The 22,173-nt window shown below is 48.0% G+C and overlaps 1 protein-coding gene across 4 annotated transcripts in view; it reads right to left on the reverse strand.

Annotated features, from left to right (window-relative positions):
* The window catches only part of LOC149361281 (uncharacterized), a 126,529-nt gene that overhangs the window by 1,432 nt on the left and 102,924 nt on the right, over positions 1-22,173 (reverse strand). For 3 of the 4 annotated variants that reach the window (XR_016288934.1, XR_016288933.1, XM_089572645.1), the window contains one exon: positions 1,681-1,861. Coding sequence is in view for 1 of the 4 variants with exons in the window: in XM_089572645.1 (XP_089428771.1) it covers positions 1,681-1,861 (181 nt within the window). In the remaining 3 variants the exon portion in view is untranslated. Of the gene's footprint in view, positions 1-1,680; positions 1,862-22,173 lie in introns of those variants that run through there. The other variant, XR_016288935.1, reaches the window with a different exon arrangement.

Below are 22,173 nucleotides of genomic sequence, written 5' to 3' on the forward strand. Positions count from 1 at the left end.
GTTGCTGAGTAACAGCATAAGCAGCAGTCACAAGACGAACTAAATGCAATGCTTCCTTGAACAAGAAAAAGCTACAACATGCTGTTGTGCTCAATTCTACACTCACATTCGAAGGCCTAATGATATTCACAGGAACTGGCATTACCATGTCTGCCTAATTAGCCAACCACAAAGAGATATTCAGCCATTCCAGGTTTGTGAAGAAAACATGCAGGCCATCAAATATGAAAATTATTTCGCTTCTTGACTTCTCTATACAAAAATTAAGCCAGCTTTTCTTTTCACATTGGCACAGCAGTGCCACAAAGTGGCAAAGTGGCAGCAGTGGCAAAGCAGTGGCACAAACACATTGCAATATAACGTGCACATTTCTTTTTCTTAGAGCAGCTAGGAGGGAGGAACTTAACTTTACTAGATTATGTAGCATCACTTGAAACTATACCAGGTGTTGGAGGAAAATGTAAGAACAAAGACTACAGAAGTGAGCAAGTTGGTTATGGCACCAGAGTGGCACACTCTAAAGCAAATGAATCAAAATATTAAAGCACGCACTGCATCAGAGACAATGGTTGTATGTAAACCTGCATAGAACTACAAGCGATAAAAGCCTCAGCGACATGCCCCTAAGGGAACAGCTGGACAGGTAGTTTTTTTTATTTGTACTGCAGCACATCTCTCCAGTGCTGAGGCCTGCTCATATCTGTTTAATTAGGAATACAAGGGTAACAAGTAAAAGAGTGCTCGAAAGACGATACATATGAGTACTTAGTTTGTTCTTTATAGGCAATTACCTGTCACTAATTGCAGCAATAAATGCCTCGAGGCAGTAAATGAAGTGATTAACACAGCTTATTACAAACCTTGACTGCACGGGACAGAGGCAACATCAAACGCATCGGTTCAAGTAAAGCAAGGGGTCTTGTTAAGATCACAGCAATATTTGTTGATGTAGGCTGAGCTAGTGTTATGCAACCAGTAACTAAACTTCGTTATGAAGAAAAAACAAGAATGTGCAAATATTAAAAAGATTCCAAACACATTTCCACTGTACAGTGCAGTGAGTTGTGACAAGTGTGAAAGAAAACCTCAGCAATGCTCATGACATATCGAATAAATGCCTTTGTTCTGTACAGCTTCAATATAAGCTTTACAGGGTTTCATGTAATGCAAGGATAATCTGGTAGGGTACCAATTATTGATGCTAGCCACATCTATGCTTCTAAAGCAGAGTGCTCCACTTAAACACTAATATTCAATTATGTATTACCCATTCCGCTATGTCTGCCATAGAGTTATGACACCACTGGTTCGCTTCAAACATGCCATACCTTGTAAGAGGTAGGTACGGGAGAAGTAAACCTATCAAAATTTAATTGCTGCTCTTAGACCGCAGTATAAACGTCGTGAAGCACATAATATTTTTATTTGGTCTGTACTGAGGTCAAGATTCCCAAGCATGAGAGGCATGAGGTAAAAAACTATAAAAAAGCATAACACACTATAACACAATGCGCTTGACTAGGGGAGTGCTTTCATAATGCCTGCAATAACTTTTCCCTTTCGCTTGGTCTTCTCTCAAAAGATGAGAAATAAATGAAAGAGAGAGGGAGCCTGTACCAGAAGATTTTTGTCGGGCTAAAAGCAAAGACAAAGAAAAAAAATAAAGCCTGGGATACTCACTCGTGTGCCTATCCTTTTACAAGTTGCACATGCTTGATATCCAGTCTCCATGGCTAATAGGCTGCACCAGCAGGTCTTGATGCCATTTGAATCAGCTTGAGGTAGCATTGGCTCGATGACGGATGTAAGCTGGTGCAAAAGTAGCGTGCTGATACCGGTGGAGCAGCTGTACAGGGCTTGACTGCGGGTGCATTTGAAGAAAGGCTGCATTAGAGCCATGCTTTCATAAGCATCATCACAGAAGCCACATCCCATTACAACCTCTAGCTGTTCAGTCCAATGTGTTCATGAGTGGAGGCTAATTATTAATTACCTATGCCTCCAATAGTTTACAAAGCTAGTCATACTTTTCTTAAAGCTATTATTCGCGAATCACGTTATACTTTTATCGCTTCAGACTGAAAATGGTTTGGTTTATGGGGTTTAACGTCCCAAAGCGACAAAGGCTAGACTGAAAATGGGGGAATGACAAATGTAGAGAACGTAATTCAAATAAAATGACAACAAACCTTCCATTGTGCGATTACCTCAGCTGCACTGCAATGAAATGGTTCGGCTATTTTTAATCGCCGTTTCGTTGACCAGAGGTATTAAGAAACACAGCACTTGAAGTGACTGCGACGTAGAACGGGCAATGCTCCTTATCCAGCAAAACACTCAGGCAGCAGAATCAAAAGACGCACACCACTACAAGCACTTTTCGTTCTTATGGTGTCCCTTTCACGCCCTGCTCCTGTTCAGTCGGAATAACGAATCAAGCAGCACCCCATATTTCTCAGCGCGCAATCAAATTCTATTGCACAACATCTCCGCCAAGGAGACGCAAAGAGCGCAAGGCGGCGGGTTAAAAGTTCCATAGCTGGCAAGCGAGCGTGTCGGAACACCTTCTCTCTGCAAACGATCGCGTGGTGCTCGCATTTTGCACCTCACTGAGAACAAGACGTGAAGACCAACCTTAAATGCATTCGCAGCCCTCGCGCATCCTCCCGACACATCGCAGAAGTCGTTTTCCAGCTCTGTACTTACATTCCTCAACAATCAAGGCAAGCCGTTTCTTCTATCAGGCACCGGGCGATGGCCGCTCCAGCGTGGTCTTGTGTGCAGCACGTCACCAGTTTTTGAGAACTCCATGCGCGTAAGAAAGTCATCCGCAGCGCAGGAGCCATCTGTCACCTTCGGAGTTCAGTCACACTACCACAACACTAACGAGGACGCACATTCAACACAAATAAGCTGAGAAAGGCACCCACAGCTATAACCGTCGAAACTCGTCAACAAAGAGTTGTTTCAGCGTTCTAAAAAGGGTAGTGTAGCGCGCGTCCAATAGTATTGCTGAGGCGCCTCTTTCCGCCACGAGCGAATGGAAAGGGGGCGCTAAATTCGCCTAACGTTACATGGTTTAAAAAAAGCATTGGTAAAGCTCTTTTTGTCACATACTTGTGCATTAAATGACAAAATATTTTGTTTCAATTACAAAGTCAGCAAATTGATAATAATTTAGGTGAAAAATGCAACTACTCACAACCATCTGCTTCTGGTGGCGCTGCGAACGAAAGCTCACAGAGGCGGGCAGCTACAGGCGACGTAGCTGAGCTCATGCGGGAAGCCGCAGCCGCTACATGGCTGCACTAACTACTTAGTTCTAAGACTATAACCGAGCTCCCTGTAACAGCGTCGCAATGCGTCTCAGAGTCAGGAATGACGATGATGTTGTCGAACGCGAATGGTTTCGGTTTTCATTTTCTCATATTGTGTCGCTTAGTGTACAGAGCTTGGATCATGCCATTTAGTGTAAGTACGTATGTGTGCCTTGGGAACGCTAGCGTTCGCACGCCGCTCTAGCGTGACATGCGAAACTTTCAAGGCCGCTCGGCAGCATCGCTTCTGTTTTGTGTGTGTTTATTCACGCCATTGGACACCTTGCACGCCCTTTGCTCGAGCGAGCGCCGCCGATAGTCGCGCTACCGTAGTCTTTTTGTGCGCTGCCTTGATTGAGTTTTGCCTCTGCCTTTCGCGGTCCTCGGCTCGGCCTCACGTCCGCTCATGCCAGTAAGAAAAGGCGAAGAACGAACACATGCTTTCGCGCGTCTGCTCGGTATGACAACGTTATAACCCAACACTTTATTCTAGGGTTCCTTAGTCATTGGTTTAGGGGAAGACAGAAAATAAAGCTATCGCCACGTTTTCCCTCGCCACACCTTCGTACCATGTTTGCGTTGAAGGAGATGCAAGTTAAGACAAGGTCAATTGAAATAGGTCGCGAAGCCGGAGCCTGAATGCGGTCCAGAACCAAATGCTAGCGACATCAAATTAGTGGTGGAACTAAAGCGCCAAAATGAAATGTGTGGACAAACACGACTACTAGAGGAAAATAATTAGGACATATTTTGTGTTTCAAAAGCATTCGAAAACAATTGCAGTGATTTCTTTTTAAAATGTTTTAGTTTTGTGCATTTTGTTAGAAAGTATAGCGCTTGCTTTGTAAAAGTTTTTATGACAGCGTTCCCCCAGAGCAGCCGCAATGGCAGCGGGACGATGCTGTGATGGACCGGTTTCTTAACTTGGCCCTGGGTCCACACTGGGCACGAGGAGATTGATACACAGACTCCAAGAATGATTTTAGAATATGATTTAATTAATGGATCTGGCTTGATGCCGCTTACGGGAAATGCAGTAGGGCTCGTCCACGTCGGGGCTCAGTCAGCTTGTCGTGGCACGGGCTCGACGAATGGCTGAATGTCTTCTGCGGCCGGGCTGGGGACTCTTGGCGGCTGTGCAGCTCTCGTTCTCGGCCAGGCGTTGGAGGAGCTGCTGGCGTGGAAGCGTGCTGTCGGAGGTCGAACGTGGGCGAAGGCTAGACCCCGGGCTCCCTGGTCGATGCGCGGCCCCGGTCTTCTGCCTACCTCCGTCTCGTCAGCTCGTTCGAATCGTCCCTCTCTCTGCCCTTTCCTCCCGTCGGCTCCCCCTTTTTAAGCATTTTGCTTCTTTCTTTCTGCAGCCTCCACCTTCGCCGTAGCCGCTGGCTGCTTCACGCCGCCTCCGCGGCGCCGCCCGCTCGCCGCTTCCTTTTGTTCCCTCCGCGCAGATCTCCCTCCTCGTGACAGCGTCGAGCCCCCCTTCGTGGCGACGCGACGCCAGTCTGCCGCTTCCCGGGAAAGTCGCTGACCGGGTCCACTCCGCGCAGCTCTCCCCTGGAATCTTCGTGACAGGCTTAATCGCCACCGTAGGAGTCGTCGACGGCCATCCTATGCGGTATGTGGCCTTGCCCCTCCGTGGAGACACGCCGCCAGGATGGCGCGGTCTGCCGCCTCCCGGGAGTCACTGACCGTGTTTGTGCGGCCACTGGTGTACGCGCACGAATCGTCACAATGCCAAGGTTGACGGTGCTCTGATATCATACCCTTGTCATATCTTTTGACCATTCTGCTTGCTTTTGTTTGAAACTCGATTCTGGTAGCCCTACATTTTCCTCGTTGCTTGTTGCTCGAGTTGTTTATGTGCATCGTTCGTGTACAGTTTCCGCTTTTCCCTTTTGCCAGCGCTTCTGTGTAGTTTCGTTCGGTTGGGTGCGGTTCGGTCGCTTTTGCCCCAAAAGGGCATCGACTGTGGCCATGGCGCTCCGCGTACGCAAAAAAGAGGTGTGCGGTTGCACGATGTGCGAGCGATAACCTGTCTGGCGGCGTCACATTTCATCGCTTCAGCGCTACACCTGCGACATTCAGCGCGACACCTGAGGCGAGGACGAAGGAAAAAGGCACAACGAGACTGACTACCTAAAAATAGCGTTGGTGGTCGGCACTCGTCGTGTCTTCTTTCTTCGTTCTCGTGTCGGGTGTCGCGCTGAAGCGTCGCGGCGTTCAGCAGTTTATTTTTCCCGCCAAGCAGCACGTGACGCTGACGTCACGAATATGACGTCACTAAAACACGTGACTTCAACGTCGAGTTTTTGTTTTAATTATGACGTCACTTTTTAGTTGTCCACGCATTTAGAAGACGGCGCTACTGCGCACCACAAGCCGCCATGTTTTGCATGTATGGGACTCCATGCAGCCTACGCTACCATAGTACATTTAGCTTGGTTAAGATGCGGAAGAGGCACTGCGCCGGTGCTTTAGCGGTGCTCAAAGCGGGGGCTGCTCTCACCCTAGTTTTTTCCATACTGGAAGCTCCTCTGTGGCTCAGTAATAGTGAAAAATGTAACAAGTCAAGAATGAGATCTTAAAGTGCTCCAATTGCCGTGCACCTTCCTCATGCAAAGCCCTTGTTACCAGAGTTGAGTACAGCGGGCCGCTGTTACCTGTTTTGTTTCTCTATACTTCTCTTTATAGTATCGGCCGCCCAACATGAATGAAAATTAATATTGCCTTGCCAAATATTTCGCATGTACTATCGCGCTCAATATGAGTTGCAACGCGCGGTCATCGACCGGGGCTCGTTCCGTGGTGTGCCTCCTCCAAACAGTCGCTCGGAATTCTGGGAGAAACTTTTTCCTGAGCGGGGGTGCTGTTGCTTCCTGGAACAGCAGTTTCTCCCAGAATTCCGAGCGACTGTTTGGAGGAGGCACACCACGGAACGAGCCCCGGTCGATGACCGCGCGTTGCAACTCATATTGAGCGCGATAGTACAGTCACTGAGGAACGAAGCAGCTTGAGTTCTCGAAGCTGTAAGCCTGCACACGTTACACAGAATTTACTCAGAGCGCAAAGCGGTGTGGCCCTTTTCGCGCGGGGCTTTCAGTCCCGTGCGATCAGCCATTGCTTCTCGCTCGAGGAGGAGGGTAGTGCGAGGGTTTAAAGTGGGCGCTCCCACGTGGAGTGGCATAAAGTGTACCGGGCACTTTTGCATGGCGGGCAGTGTGCAGGGTGTTGTGAGGGGAACAAAGTGGGCTTGCGGTGGAGGTTCAGCAAGGAGTTCTCCTGAAGCTGGTGATATAACTTGGGCGTCTTTTGAGCTAGCGAGAAAGTGTCATTCAATGAGTGTAGAAACACATAGGTGCAATGCTAAACTTGAAATTGAATTTTTTTCTAGCTCGCAACAATTATCCCTCGGTAACCTCAGAGCGAAACGCTATTAACACTAGTGTGTTTTAGCACCGTCATACGGTACATTACTGTTCGAGTGCACGTTAAAATGTGACCTATCAAGAATTGCAATAATAGCAACACCAACGTGTTATTGAATTGACAGAGTGGTTGTACAGCTCTGCTGAAACTCTTTGTTAGTTCTGAAATGTTAAATCTGATTAATGACTGCCCGAGTATGGAATTTAAGGCCGAATACGCAGCAGAAAGCATTGTTTTCGTGTAGAATGAGCCATCACTGAAACTAATTCGCTGTAACGAAGTCATCATTGCGCTTATGTAACTCAATACGTCACTAACTCCTATTTTTGCTTAGAAAGTTCTTTTAATTTCCTTCACTTTCATTCATTCACTTTGTAGCAAAATTATTTCGTTTGCTGGCAACTTTTTTCGTACAATACTTCATACAATGAAAAAGTGTCATTAAATGTCTTAAATTCAAGGCGCATTTCTCAATTTCGGGATGAATGTTCTGTTATCAACTGTGCCCTTTTTCCCGCACTCGAAAATGCGAAAGCAGTAAGGTTAGTATTGAGAAAATTGAACTGAAATTTCTAAAAAACCACATTGTGCTCGGCTATGAGATTGTGATTGCAAATATTTCTTTCGTCTTCAAGGTTAGTTTAGTTGCCGCTTTGAAGTTGTCGGCTACAGTACATGATTATTTTAGACTTTTACTCGCATCACCAAACTTCTTTCTCGGTTTGTAGTATATTTCTATTCACAGCAGTATATAAGCAGTAAGAAAATTGTATGAACTTTATATCAACAAATGTTTATAAAATATGCCCGGCTAAGAAAATGTGACTGCAAATGTTTGTTTCGTGTTCAAGGTTCCTTTAGTTGCTTTGACATATTAGGCTAGAGTACCTAATTAATTTAGGCATTTATTCCCATGATAAAACGTTCCGTCGGTGTCTAGTATGTTTCTACTGAGAGCAGTACATTGAAAGCAGTAAGGAAATTGTATGAACTTCCCATCAACGAATGTTAATAGAATATGCTTGGCTAAGAGAATGTGCCTGTAATGTTTGTTTCGTGTTCAAGGTTGTTTTAATAGCTTTGAAGTGTTCGCCTACAGAACATGATTTCAGGCAACTATTCGCATGACCAAAAATGTTTGTCAGTTTCTTGAGTATTTCTGCTCACAACAGTCCGTAAAGTACATAAAGTATTAAAATGGAATATATCTTCTGTTTTAAAACGTGTTCCCATATCCTGAATTGATTTAAAACGCATTTGCTGCGAATAATGTTGGTCGCTTTTCGATATAGTGAAATTGTTACTAGCTGCAACAGATTCCATCATGCAATCAGCAAGATGTCGTCCCGATTATGCGAACAAGATAGTTTTAATCACCTCGAACACCATGCAGTTTGTTCATTTAGTTCTCTCGATGTGTCAAACTGCACTTAGATTTTCTAGTAACTTTCTGTTTACAGGAGTAAATACAAAGAAGTAACAGTCTACAACTTTGTATTAAAAGGTGCATAGAATGTAAAATTATTTTCTAGTAACTTTCTATTGACAGGAGTACATACAAAGAAGTATCTTCTGCCAACGTTGTATGAACAATTGTTAATAGAATGTAAAAGTTAATACAAGGTTACTAGAGTCAATAGAGTGTTAACACAAATTCTAAAGAAAGTTGATATCCATTTTTGTAAGGGCAAGCTTACGCCCGTGCGCGTAGGCATTTCACCGGTGCGCCTCGGAAGTATCCATCGAGGTGGGCCTTTACGCTCCTACCGCGTCTCCGTGGGTTGGCAGGATCCTTTGAGCTCGAGGGCCCCTTGGACTGGCACCTGGCACGGGAATCGGAGCGCTCTTTGCGGCGGCGGTGGTCTGTCTTCACTCGTGTCCAGATTAGGGAAAGAGTCTTCCCGGTTTAGAAGTCTTCTCTCACTTTGGGTTCGCGTTGTCGACTCTCCTGTAGCTCACCAGTCGTCGCTGCTTTCTCCATCTTCACCCACTCGCGATTCTTTACTTCGTAGCGAATGCGGAAAAGTTCACGACACTTGGGGTCTTCTAGTGCGTGGCCTTTGCCACACTGCAGGCATTTCAGCTCGCATTTCTGTTCACGTGATGGGTTCCCGAGGCCGCAGCCACGGCACTTGATGTTTTTCGGATGCAGGCACACGTCATCGCAATGCCAGAGTCGGCAACAGGCGACGCACACTTCGCATTTTTTGAGGTGCAGCTGGCACGTGTGCGCCGCACCATTGAGATAAATCCGTCTTGGCACTTCTTTCTCCTTAAAGGGAATGAAGATCGACTTGGAATCTTTGCTCTGCCTGCGGACGCCTCGAATCTCAGGGTTAACCTTGCGGTCTAGGCGGCACAAAATTTCTTCAATAGAGTATTCGGGCGGAACCTCTCGGATGGCTCGTGGTGTGTACACTCTCCTTGTCCCTCTTCTTGTGTGACTGGTTTTTTTTCGTTTACACCCTGACAAGGCTTCAAAGAGTAGGGCACTGCCTATTGAGTTATCATAGAAAAATTATCTCCTGATCCGCCTTTTCCACTCTCAATATAGTTCTCACATTATGCTTCTTTTTCACTGAATTAATGCAATTTTTAAATTCCGCGTTTTTAACCTGGCGTTTAGCTCCGTCCTCATGACCGGCATACCTACTGGTGAGTTTTCTAGTTTTTTTCCGCCACTGTGAGTGATCGCTCTATCTGTATAAGTATTTAAATACCTTCGCTGGCCACCTGTTATTGTCCAATTTCCTCAGGCGTTCCTCATATAGTATGTTATTCTTAGCTTCCCGTGCTTCAAAAGATGCCTAGCCCATATCCCCTTGTAGTGCCTCGTTTGTGGTTTTGCCGTGGGCACCTAGTACTAATCTTCCAACAGCTCTCTGATTTACGTCTAATTTCGACTGAACTTCTGCCCTTAAGCACAGAACCGCATTTCCGAATGTAAGCCCCGGCACTATTATTCCTTTCCCGATACCTCTGGGTACTTCATATTTTTTGTTCCCTCATAATTCCCTATGTTCCATGATCCCGGCGTCTCTTGGTCCTTTTGCCCTAAGAGGCTGTTCATGCTTTTCTGTGTATATTTGTCCTTCGTTTAGCCATATCCCCAGGTATGGTCTCGACGTAAAGATTAAAAAGACATCAAGCGCCACCTGCTAGAGGTAGAAAGAAGCTAAATACTAGTACGCCTTCGTTCACATGGATGGAGCCACTTGTCAGTAATGGGCAGCGCGACGGGTGCGTAGGAACACGCTAATGTAGTGCGCGGCGTCGTGACTGGACGAGAGAGCTCTACTTTTCTTAGTTCTGCAAACATCTTGTGAGACGGCGTATAGGCACCTTTCTCAATATCCGTCCACTGAGCATGCGTTGACCACGCGACGCAAAGGCGAGGACGTCTACAAAGACGAGGACGTGGTCTACGTGGATGCCGCTGAGTATGGTAACAACACGATGACCGTCGCGGTCGCCAATAATAAAGAACTCCTCAAAATAAGTGCCTCCATACTCTCGGGTAACGCAGAGACTGCAGAGGAAGCTGCCATAGCACTGGCTTGTGTAGGCGCAAAAGCGAGATATATCATCAGTGACTCCAAAGTTGCCATACTAAATTTCAGCAGGGGCCGGGTCTCCCCTCTAACGAATACAATTCTAAGCCGTCATGTAATAGACCAGAAAATTACACTAGTCTGGACACCAGCACATGCATCCCTGCATGGTAATGAGACGGCCCACGAGTTCGCCCGAGGCTTTTCTTTCCGGGCGGACCCGAGCAAGGTGGTCGCATGGTGACCTACACAGAAATTAGAAAACACTATCGTTTGCAACGAGCTAGACTTCCTCCAGCGGATAGATCCTTGTCCAGATACCAAGCCATTAACTGGCGCCGGTTACAAACTTACACCTTTCCAAACCCGGCCCTCTGGAGTCTTATGTACCCAGGGCAATTTTCAGAAAAATGCGCAAACTGCGAACTTAGGGCCACCTTGGACCTCGTACTATGGGAATGTCCTCATGCTCCCCGGAAAGGACGAGGTATAAACACAAAAGATCAATGGGAGACCTCGCTACTGAGCTCCGACCCTGCGACTCACAACTCGTCCGACTGGCCGAAGCCGCCGCCGAGAGTCAAGACCTTTTGGCCGTCGTCTAGGCGGGTAGCCCTCTGGCTACCCTCTTTCTGTTGGAAATTAAAAGTTTTCCTATCCTATCTACCTTTCTTAGCTCTGCAAACATCTTGTGAGTCGGAGTATAGGCACCTTTCTCAATATCCGTCCACTGAGCATGCGTTGAGCACGCGACGCGCGCGCTCTCTCGCTCGCGTACATCGAGACCGGCCGTATCCGAACAAAGCTTAAGCCGACCGCGTGCGGCTATGCCAGGAAGGGAAGGGGAAAATAAAAGAGATAGGAGGAGTTCAGGCTGGCAGTTTGCCGAACTAAACAGCCATGTCCCGGAAAGCTGGGCTTTCGTTCCTGCGGTGCCTAAAGGCCATTTCATTGATTTAAAGCCATGGAACGTTTGATTCTGCTGAATTCCTCTCGCAGGCGAGTTGGTAAATGGGCAAATTCGTTTTTGAGGAGAAGAAATGGCACAGTATCTGCCTCACATATCTCGGTGGAGACCTGCTCCACGCCACAAGGGAAAAGAAAAAGGTGGGAGTGAAAAAAGAAAGAGAGAAAGGGGGGCCGTAGTGGAGGTCTCCGGGATAATTTCTACAACCAGGGAATGTTTCACGTGCTCTGACATCACGCATCACACGGGCGCCTTGGCGTTCCGCCTCCATCGAAACGCGTCCGCCGTGGTCGGGTTCGAACCCGGGTACTCTGGCTCGGCAGCCGAGCGCCCTGTGGCGAGGTCCTTTTCTGGAGTTTGGCGTGTTGCTGTGCAGTTATTGTAGGGAGAGTTTATGTTCATTTAGTGCGACAGCACTATTCGACAGCACTAGTCCCTAGCCAGATCTTGGGATGTTTATATGCTGACAGTGTATGCGGGCTTTATGCTCAGTGAGAGTAATAAATGAAACTAAAATCGAAAGAAATAACCACGACTGGGATTCGAACCCGTGGCGGCGCGAACTGATCAGCTTCGCAGGCGGCACCGTGTGAGCCGTAGACTACAGCCACAGCCGAACATGCTTTGTGTTAAACCGCAACGCACTCTTGAGGTGTGCACTGCAAGTCGTCTTCTTCGACCACAAATACTGCTGTCAAAATAATATTCGCGCTTCGAGCTATACGTCGGTTCTGAAAGTGAGATGTGCGCTGCATGCGTTGCCGTGGACGACGTTGCTGCACAAACACGGCACTGGAGCAACACAGCACTGCCGCAGAAAAGCGGCACTGAAGCACAGGCCACCGGCGTACATGAGGTAAATGGCATTTACAGTGCAAAAGTTGAAGACACGCATAACTGGTTCCCTCGGTCAGTGGAAATCTCATTCGCGCTTTCAGGTACGAGGCGGGGGTGTCCACCTGCAAAACAAACTGTGCTTTCGCACTTTATTTCGCGCTTAGCAATGCTAAACCGCCAGCTTTTTTTGAACTTCACTACGGCACCTCGTGCTACGGTCGACAGGTGCCTAGTTTTGCCTTTCAGCTGTGTTAAAGGCTAAACCATGAAAAAAGAGAAAAAGAAATTCAATCCATATCTATGACTGCTGCGAGTCCATCCTGCGGCCGCGCGTAAAGACCTGCTGTAAAGGGATACTGAAGCAAAATCTGAAAATTGAGCAAAAACGGTGAAAATAGATTCTCGAAATGTGATTACACCGAAATCTAGCCGTCACTGCACCGATTTTTCAGCGTATGATTTTATTTTCGATGTTTCCTGAGCGCGCGTCAAGCCCTCCCGGCCGGCGCGCGTGGATTGATGGATGCAAAAAACTTTATTGTTAATAAATTTCAAGTGTTCTTGGCCCTTACGGGTCACTGGGCGCCGTGGTCGATCCTTGGTCCAGGATGCCGCACTTGGGCGAAGAGCGTGACGTCATGGCATCCTTCCACTGCGACAAATATGGCGGCGCCCTTTGATGCATGAAACCTCGCTTCGGACTGGTTTCGTCGCTGTTACTGGCTTCTTCAGTGCGTTCACTAGCCATAAAGGGGCCACCGGTCTTTCGCTTCGTCTGCTGTCACCCATAAGAAAGCTTATGAGTATTAATTTGCTTTAGTTTTTTTTTATTTAGAGTGACGATTCTGCCCCCTTTAGGATAAGAGGGCTGTCGATTTGTTGACAAAAATGTTTCCCCTCCTAAACACCAGATGGCACCACTAGTCTGAACATCGTCGCGCTTCTGTTTTAAAAGTGAGAATGTTAGAAATGGCCTAAGGTCCGGAAAAAGTACCTGCATTTAGCGGACGTAAGCGTGCATACGGTTGTGGTATGTAGACAGCACCGATGAATATCTTGACATATCTGTGTACGCCGTGAGGAGACGACAGACATGGAAAATCCGCCAGTAGCGATGGCAATCGTGCTTTTGCGGGAACGGTGCGCGCGCGGGTGTTATGATGTCCAGTCGCAGCTTCCACAGGCTGCCGCCAGGTGCAATGATACGGCAATTAATGGCGAAAAAAAAACGTGTTATCCGCCTTTTTTGCCAAAATGTTTGTCGGATTTATCAATTTTAGCCTTCAAGCTCTTGTTTACATGTAACAGAGCAGCTCCAAAAGTTTGGTTCAGTATCCCATTAAGGGCCACTCAGCGAGACTGCTGGCTATCGCCGGGCCGGATTTTTTGTAGCGTAAGCAACACTACGCGGCTTGGAGGGAGCTTCGCGTGCCGTCAGCGCCGACCAGTGCTGCCAACCTCCAGAGCCGTCTCTCCGCTAGTATGCAACCAAAAACTCCCTAGATTTCCCTAGATACGAAAAGTAGTGTTCAATAGACCCTTTAGAAAATTCAGCGCCATCTGGTGTTTGGTGCGCAAACCGCGGTGCCTCCGCCATTACTTGGGCATACGCCTGCCGGTATGCGCTCGGGCCAGATTGAAAAGTACGGCGCCCGGCGAAGCCACAACAAGCGCAATTTTCTTGTTTCTGTGTCCTAGCCATGTTCCTTGAGATTGGCTCTCTGCACCAAGCTATAGTCGCGATGCCGGCATGCTGTTGTGTGCCTTTCTGCAGCCAGCGCGGCGAAGAGACGCGCACGGACACAAGCTGTGTTTCCAGAGCACGGAGCGCATGGAGTAGCTGCATGCTTTTTTCTTCTCGTCCGTGACCTGTTCATTTTCACATTGAAATAAATGATATAAGTATTGAAAGAGCAGCGAAAAGTTCCTTCTACCGTGTAGCCGCTCCGCTGTATAGTGAGCACAAAAATAAAGGTGCCACCTTCGGCGCACTCGATGACATGCATTCCGATGCTGGCGACTGTTTCGGCGCGTCACAAAATCAGAACGTAGCTCAAACGCGCTTGTTTTGGATTTTCAAGCATCCACGACCATTCATAGAGAGTTCCGTGTGCGCGAAAAAGAGCACGACGATGCGGCGCGGCGAGGAGCGCCGTCGTTCTCTCCGTTGCGAACATGCAGCAAACGACGGCGACATAGGCGGAGTGCAGCAGCAGCAGCTGTGTGTTTTCGTTCGGTCAGGGCCTCTGCACTCTGGCTAAGGCAGGAGACACATGTCCGGCAACACGTCCGGCGCGCCGCTTCCGAACTGCCACACCACAGCAAGCAGGCACACACGCAGCGGCAAGCACTGCTGCGCCGCTCTACCAAAGCTCTGTCCACAACCGGTGTACTTCGCCGCAGCGCAGCAGTGCCTCATGAGCGCTGCTTGGCTTGGTGTACAAATATTGCAAGAAAAGACGGCATCGCCTTGTTATCAGAAAGACTGCCAGCTATACTCGAGCGGCGACAAAGCATGCCAGCTGATGTTGCGAGCTTTCGGCAAAGGCACCGCGCGCGGGCGCTCCGGGCGAAGTGCTGCGGCTGCCTGTCTGCCGTGGTCGTCGCTAGGCCTATAGCCTGCTTCGCATCGAAGCGGCAGGGGCCGGCGTTTCGGAAGTCGCCTGCGCTATAATTGAAGGCCTATTCTTCACTCCGCTTTGCTGTCAACAGCATCATCTCACAATAAAATAATAGTATGGTCAATTTCTACGGCGCCTTCAGCAGCGGAGCTAGCGGGCGCCAGTCGAGCCGGACCCCAGCGTCGGGCCAGCTAGCGGCAGCTGCGAGGCGGTGTCACTTTTACCAACAACTCGGTATTGGCCAATGACCCAGAAAAATGATATATTTTCTAATTTCCCTATCCCAGGGTTTATTATCTACGTCGAGAACACACTTTAGCTCGTTTTTATGACGCCGGCAGACGGGATCCAGGCTGGCCGGCCGGCAGGCTCGGCTTACTTCACGTTCGCACAAGAAAATACAAAACAGCCATGCTACCAGAAAGGATGCTTGCTAGATTCTAGCAACGACAGCATGCCTGTGCTAGAGTGGAGCTTTCGGCAACGACACCGCCTGCGGCAACGCTGGGCGACGAACTGCGCGCTGGTCCCCGACTGCCCTAGTCGGCACTGCTGATCGAGCGCCCGTGCCGGATCCACACGCATTTCGCCGCGCAGTGCGCCTGCTCGTAGTCGAGTCCGGTCCAAGTGTTGTTAGCCCTCCTTTATCGACAGTAGATTCGACCTGCAGGGTGACACGGCAACGCGCACTGTCGACGGATCGCAGTGATACCGGCTTGTAGCTTCGCTGAGAGGTGCGGCCGGACGATAGGAGTCGAAAAGCCTTCCCGAAAATCCGCCCGGGATGACAGTCAGGTCCCTCGACCACTGCAAATTTTCCGCCATCGCTTTCACAAACGCAACCAGACATGCCACAAGGTGGAAACTAGTGCAAAGGCTGTGCAGAGCGCTATAGCTGCGCGTCTTCCAGCCAAAGGTGCCCAAAATATGGCGCACGGCGCCGACAAAAGTTGCTGATGATGATGTCTGCCGAGTTGCCAGACTGAATTTTCTAAAGGGTCTATTGTGAAAAAAATGTATATTTATGCATAGTTCAGTAGCAAGTTTTATCAGGCAGCTACCCTATTATCAGAAGAATTTGAATTTAAGGATCTAAAATGCAGAACTTCTAAATGAAGCTACAGATAAACCGTAGCGCTCTTTGGAAATTAAAAATAAAGGCTCTATATCGTGTATGCGTTCGTTTCTTTTTCACTGTACGCAAGATATTAGTAAACATGCGTCGGCATGTGAAGTTAAATGAATTTTTCCCCTCATGTTGTGTTGGTTTAGACTTCATCCGAAGGATATCACGTACAAAATGCCTGGTACAAAATGCCTGAAGGTCGCTTGAGGAGTGTTCTGAAACTGCGATATAAAAGCTGCTTGTTCATATGCTGCGATTGCTCTAGAGGATGGCTGACGTAACAGTTTGAGTCAAATAAAACAATGAAGCAGTGATTGTTACAGCATTTGTATTCCTCATGTGACCTCGACTCGCTTTGCTCGTCTTGGTCGAACTGGGAATTATCGGTAATGATTTTGGAGGTCCTAGCGTCCCAAAGCGACCCAGGCTATGAGGGATGAAATAGTGAAGGGTTCCGGAAATTTCAACTACCTGCTGTTATTTAACGTGCCGAGCGCCATATCTACTGAGCCACAGCGGCGGGTGAACTGGTAATTGTGAATTGTTCCCCTAGTTAGACTGGCTATGATTTCCAACACGGCGCTCCTTTATCAAAAAATGGCGCCCTTGTTCTTTCCTATTTATCAAAATCAACATGCAGATATGCTTACTAAATAGTAATTACATGGCATGATGCGAGCTCCAAACACAGCGTGAGAAAGGGGCGCGCGTGTTGAGGTAGGGTGGTGGCGCGCCAGATCACAGCAGCGGGTGCCACTGGCCACGTCAGGGACCATACACGTCCGACTACGTCCGTGTAAAGGCCGGTTCACATGCATGCAAGCGATCGAAAATTGAGAAGAGCAGTGCCGCGAAAAATTTTTGACTTGTTGGAACCTCTCTGCTCTCAGTACTGGAGCTGCCGCGATGGCTATAAACAGCTTTTGAGCCTCGGCAACAACGTGTTTTCAGTTGCATGTGAAAGAGGCTTTACTCGAGCGTGCGGCGGCGTTGCACGGGCCTTGGTCCGTTGTAGTGAAAAAATAAGAACCTTGTGCTGTGTTCCTACTTAGAGAGAGAGAAAAAAAGAACTCTCCATGCAAATGAAATTTCCTTAGATCGTACAAAAAATCCCTCTCCCCTAAACGACGCCCAAATTCCTTAGATCTGGGAAAAAAACTCTAGGGTTGGCAGCACTGGCGCCGACCATACTGCGCATGCGCGGCAGCCCCGTTTCGTCACGAGAGGCGCATCTGCGTCGCCCTAGCCGCCGCCGGCGCTCCTCTCCGACGCTCCACCAGTCGGCGCATTCCAGAGGCGTGACGTCACAGTCTCGGCAGACACGCCGGTATAGCGTGCGCCCGCCGCTGTGTTTAGGACTGCCGCGCACTACTGCGCATGCGCGAAGAGGGCTCACCGTGCGTGTATAATGCGCGGGACATGCGGTTGATGTAGTGCGCTCTATATGGAGGTTAAAGAGAGCCGGGTCGCTGCCTGTCGGCGGAGAAGAGTGGAAAACCTCAATTCCTCAGACCCCGAGGTTGTTGCTTGGCAGTTAACCGCTTATGGTACGTATATCCTGGCATAGCAAAGCTAAGCTTCTGCCGTTTTTTTTTCTTTATTGCATGGAAATATTGCCGGAAAGAAAACTCAAAGCATGCTTACGCCACAAAACAGCAGGCCACCACACCCCCGCATGACCCGGCACTCCAAAACATCAAAATTCTGGGAGGCACACACATACATCCAGATAGAGGAGCCAGCTAGGCGGTTGTCAGTCCAGTTCTTCATCCAGTCATCATGTGTTTGCCCCCTCTTTTCGCTGGGGTCCGTCATTTGACTGTTTTTGTTCATCAATATGCTCCAACTGACCCATATTTCAACTCTACAGCTAGGAGGCTTTTGCACGGCAGCAAGTGCAGAAGGTAAAATGCTTGCCTAGAACACGTTCTGGGCGTGTTTCTGTCTAAGCACGCAATTTCTAGCAATACCTTTCGGCTAAAAACGGTCTGGCTTTGCGCATGTGCAGCTAAACTCATAGGGTTTCATCTTCATTTCTTGCTTTCCTGGTCTCGGCGGCTGTGGGATTTGCGAAACGCACAGTTTGGTCGCTCTAGACATGTGATTTTCCCTCAGTACTACCCGCACCGAAGTGCAGTGTTCATGGAACAAACATTTCATTGACTGTGGTGATTCAGCAGCCAACACGCCTCGTGTTAAAGTGCACCCCACTCTCGCGCCTTCTCTTGAAGAGGGCCGTCTGCATCAACTTTCATATGCTCCGTCCCGCGGCACTGCCTGCTCATCGTTGTCTTCTGCGCAGCACAAATCCATGCTTTCGCTCCGATTCGAACGTGGTAAACATGCTCTCTAGATTTTTTTTTACTGTGCGCCTCTCGCGCTCCTCGCTCCCAGCTCGTGCCCCAGCAGCGCGAGTAGAAGATGGCGACGATGGAATACGCACGACTGTCACAGGTCATTTCCGCGCAGGCTGCTTCATCGGCTTTAGGTAACCTCACCTCGTCTACCTGTCCTCCCTCCTCTGCCACTGCGGCTATTCAGCCCACCACCCCTTCTGCCTCCACGTCCGTGGGTGTAAATGACTCTGACCAAGTCGCTCTGTCTAACGCTTGTGAGTCAGATGTTGAAATGACTACTCCATCTCAGAAGTGTCGTGCTTCCTCTTCTCCTTAGAAATCTGACCATCATCATGGTAAGACTAAGAAAAGTTCGCCTGGAATTTCAAAGAAAATAGATGTGTTGAAAGAGGCTGTTGCGGCTACGTTTTTAAAGCAATAATCATGGCGGGAATATCTGTTCTCCAGTGGAATTGGCCCTCTATATCATCTTCTTTCCCCGATTTACAGCAGCTTATACTAAAACATAGTCCAGACATTATTTTAATACAGGAGTCGTGGCTCAATCCTAATCGCCCATTTTCAATTAAAAATTTCTCCGTTTTTAGAAATGATCGCCCAAACGGCAGGGGTGGGGGCTTACTAACACTGATCTCAACGAAACTGTATCACCGTGCTAAAGTGTCTCACAAAATTATGAGAACAGATTGTGAGCTACTTGCCGTTGAATTCATTATTCCGCAGTGCGCCCCTGTTACGGTGGCAAATATCTACTTCCCCGCAGGAGTCCGTAGGACGGATGAGCTCGATGCGTTACTGCGCAACAGCAGACGAGTAGTTCTAGCTTGTGACTTCAATTCACATCATGTAATTTGGGGTTTCAGATCAGTTTTTAGCGGGAAATTACTTTGGTCTTGGATGTCAGCAAACGGCGTGTGCTGTTACAATAGTCGCGCCATAACTTACATGAGGGCTAATTCTCGATCAGCTATTGATTTAACGTTAGCAGTTAATGGTGCAGCGGTATCTTCGTGGTGTACAGTTGACTGCGGTACGTCCAGTGACCACTCCCCAATCACTTTCACTATTGCGTGCAGTCCAGTCAGGGCGACTGGTTGGCCACAAATATTTATAAATACTACACTGTTCAAGAACCTCCTAGGTGAGGCCCTCTCGTCTGTTGCCCCCTCCGACAAATCTGACGGGGGCCCTCAAGTATTAAAATCTGTGTTATATGCCTCTCGGCGAGCAGTCTTTACAGTCCGGTCAGGAGTTGAAAATAAGACTCCTTCCAGTTGGTGGAATGACGACTGCGAAAAAGCCTATCGTCAAAGGAAAGCTGCATGGAAGAGTCTAGCGCATAACCAGTGCCCAAAGAACTGGATAAATTACAAATTCTTTGCAACCTCTTTTAAAAGAACAACATCTAAGGCTAAGGATTACAATGCCAGCCTGAACACCTATCTGTCTAACCCTGTCAACCGGAAGTCTCTCTATAGATTCATGGAACGTACTCATGTGCTGCCCTCTTCTCACATCTCTCAGTCTACAGTATTGCCACCTCGGGACGAAAAAGATAAACTAGAGTCCATAGCTCAAGGCCTTGCTGTGCGTTTTCGTGCTCGCACTACCTTTCCATCAACTCCGTTTTATTTGGGTGGAGACTTCACTACGGTATCTGTATCTGATTTAGCGTCTGTAGTTAATTTCCTGCAATCTGCTGTCCCTGGCATTGACGGAGCAACAGTTGACACGCTTAAAATCCTAATGCAAGACTTTGCCCCGTACCTCTTGCAGATTGTGAACTGGTCTTTGGAAAAAGCCTGGATTCCACAAAATTGGAAAACAGCGAAAATTATTTTACTGCTGAAAGAGCAGGGGAAGGGTTTTGATCTCGACAATATTCGGCCGATTGCTCTCACATCAAATTTGGTTAAGCTTGTAGAGCGGGTAGTCTTCAGCCGCCTCACGAGTCATATTCTGAGTCTTCAAGCTTTTAGCGAGGCACAGATTGGCTTCCGCCGGGGGTGTTCGATTTGGACCGCGCACATAGACTTGGAGAGCCGTATTAAGGTTGCTATGAGGCAAAATGAGGCATCAGCTCTGGTTACTTTAGATATTGCAAATGCTTATGATAGCGTTGAACACAGCATTTTGCTTCATAAGCTGGCTAATGTACAACCTCCTTTGTACCTCTTTGCGTGGATAGGAGAGTTCTTAAAGAAGAGAGCGGTCTTTTGTTCTAAGGGTACGTTAACTTCTACAACATACGCCCAGTCTAGAGGTGTCCCAGAAGGCTCCGTTCTATCACCGCTATTGTTTAACATACTAATGCGTGATATCCCTATTCACCCAGCCGTCAAAGTTTATGTGTATGCGGATGATATTGCTTTTTTCGCTTCTGCCAAGGACATTCATATCCTGTACCAATTACTGCAAGAGTATTTAAATGCTCTGGAAGTTTGGCTAGACAGCATAAATTTAACTTTAAATGTCAACAAGTGTGCCGTCCTTGTTTTCCCACAAGCAACCCCTCTTTACATCTCTCTGTCGTATCACTCTATCCTCATTTCGCAAGTTGATTCAACAAAATACTTAGGTACAATATATGACCCGCATTTAGACTGGCGGCCACACATTAGAAGCATTGCGCTTAAAGGTGAGCGTGCCCTCAGCCGGTTGGTGAGGATCAGCAACAAAAAATTCGGTATGGGACGAGACACTCTAGTACTTCTTTATAAGACCTATGTACGGCCAATCCTTTAATTCGGCTCCGTTCTGTTTTCTGGGTGCCCAAAGTACAAGCGTGAACCCCTTTTTGTTATGGAGCGACGCGCTCTGCGCCTTTGCTTAGGTCTGCCTAAATAAGTAGCTAATGCTGTGTTGTACTTGGAGGCGCGGATACCTGATCTCAATTCCCGGTTTGAGCTTATCATTGTGCGGACATTTTTAAGGTCTTTGGAGCCTGTTCCTGGATTGGCTAACCCTATATTTACAACGAACCCAACTCTCTTCTTTGGTACTCCCTGGCATCGGTATAAGCTCCCTCAGGTGGTGTTCACTAACTCCCTGCTGTCAAATATTTCTGTATCAATCAGATCTTTAGTACTAGTCAGCCACAGGCGGGCTGACACGGCAGTCTTCTTTGACAACACCCTCCCAAGGAATGCTAAGAACCTGCCCGCCAATATGTTAAATGGGCTCATAGAGGAGTACCTAGACAATTTTCCTAACCATATTGCCGTCTATACAGATGCCTCCCAGCAAAATGAAAAGGCCGCTATTGGTATTTACTGAAGGGCTCTTGATTGGAGCTACTCATTTCGGGCTCCTGACTATACCACCATTTTTGTAGCTGAGTTTCTGGCCATTGAGATGTCCTTAATAAGGATTCCCTGCAGTATCACTCGGGTTATTATACTCACAGACAACCTTTCTGTTTTGGCAGCGCTCGAAACCTCGAGTGATACTCCTGTGAGCCGTTCCCTCCAATTTTTTATTCTTCCACATGTTACAGAAGTACGCTTTCACTGGGTCCCTGGGCACTGTGGCATTCTTTCTAATGATAGGGCTGATTTTTTAGCAAAGTCTGCCCTTGATGGTCTTATTGTCCCTTTCGTCCCAAATACTGTTTACTTGACTCTAGCACGCTTTCAGCGCTTCCAGCGTTTTCACACCTTGAGCCATGAGGCTCTCCTCGCTGCAGCGGATTTTGAACAACTGGCATTTCCTTGGAGTGTGCGGATGTGCAGTTCGAGGCAATGTGAGGTCTCCATGAGCCTTTTGCGCTGCAGGATACCGCGGCTAAATGTATTTATGCCGATCGGGGCTTTCGATATCCAACCCTTGTGAGTCTTGTGGCGAAATTGAGTCTATAGAACATTTTTTCCTCTCCTGCCGGCGGCTCGCTGCTCTCCGTAGAATTTACTTGGAGATCCCCCTCGCTCGGCTTGGGCTTCCTCTATCTATTCCGATTCTTTTATCCTTCGGGG

The sequence above is a fragment of the Amblyomma mixtum genome, chromosome 2 (assembly GCF_055824585.1).
Source record: "Amblyomma mixtum isolate Tamu chromosome 2, ASM5582458v1, whole genome shotgun sequence".
NCBI lineage: Eukaryota > Metazoa > Arthropoda > Arachnida > Ixodida > Ixodidae > Amblyomma > Amblyomma mixtum.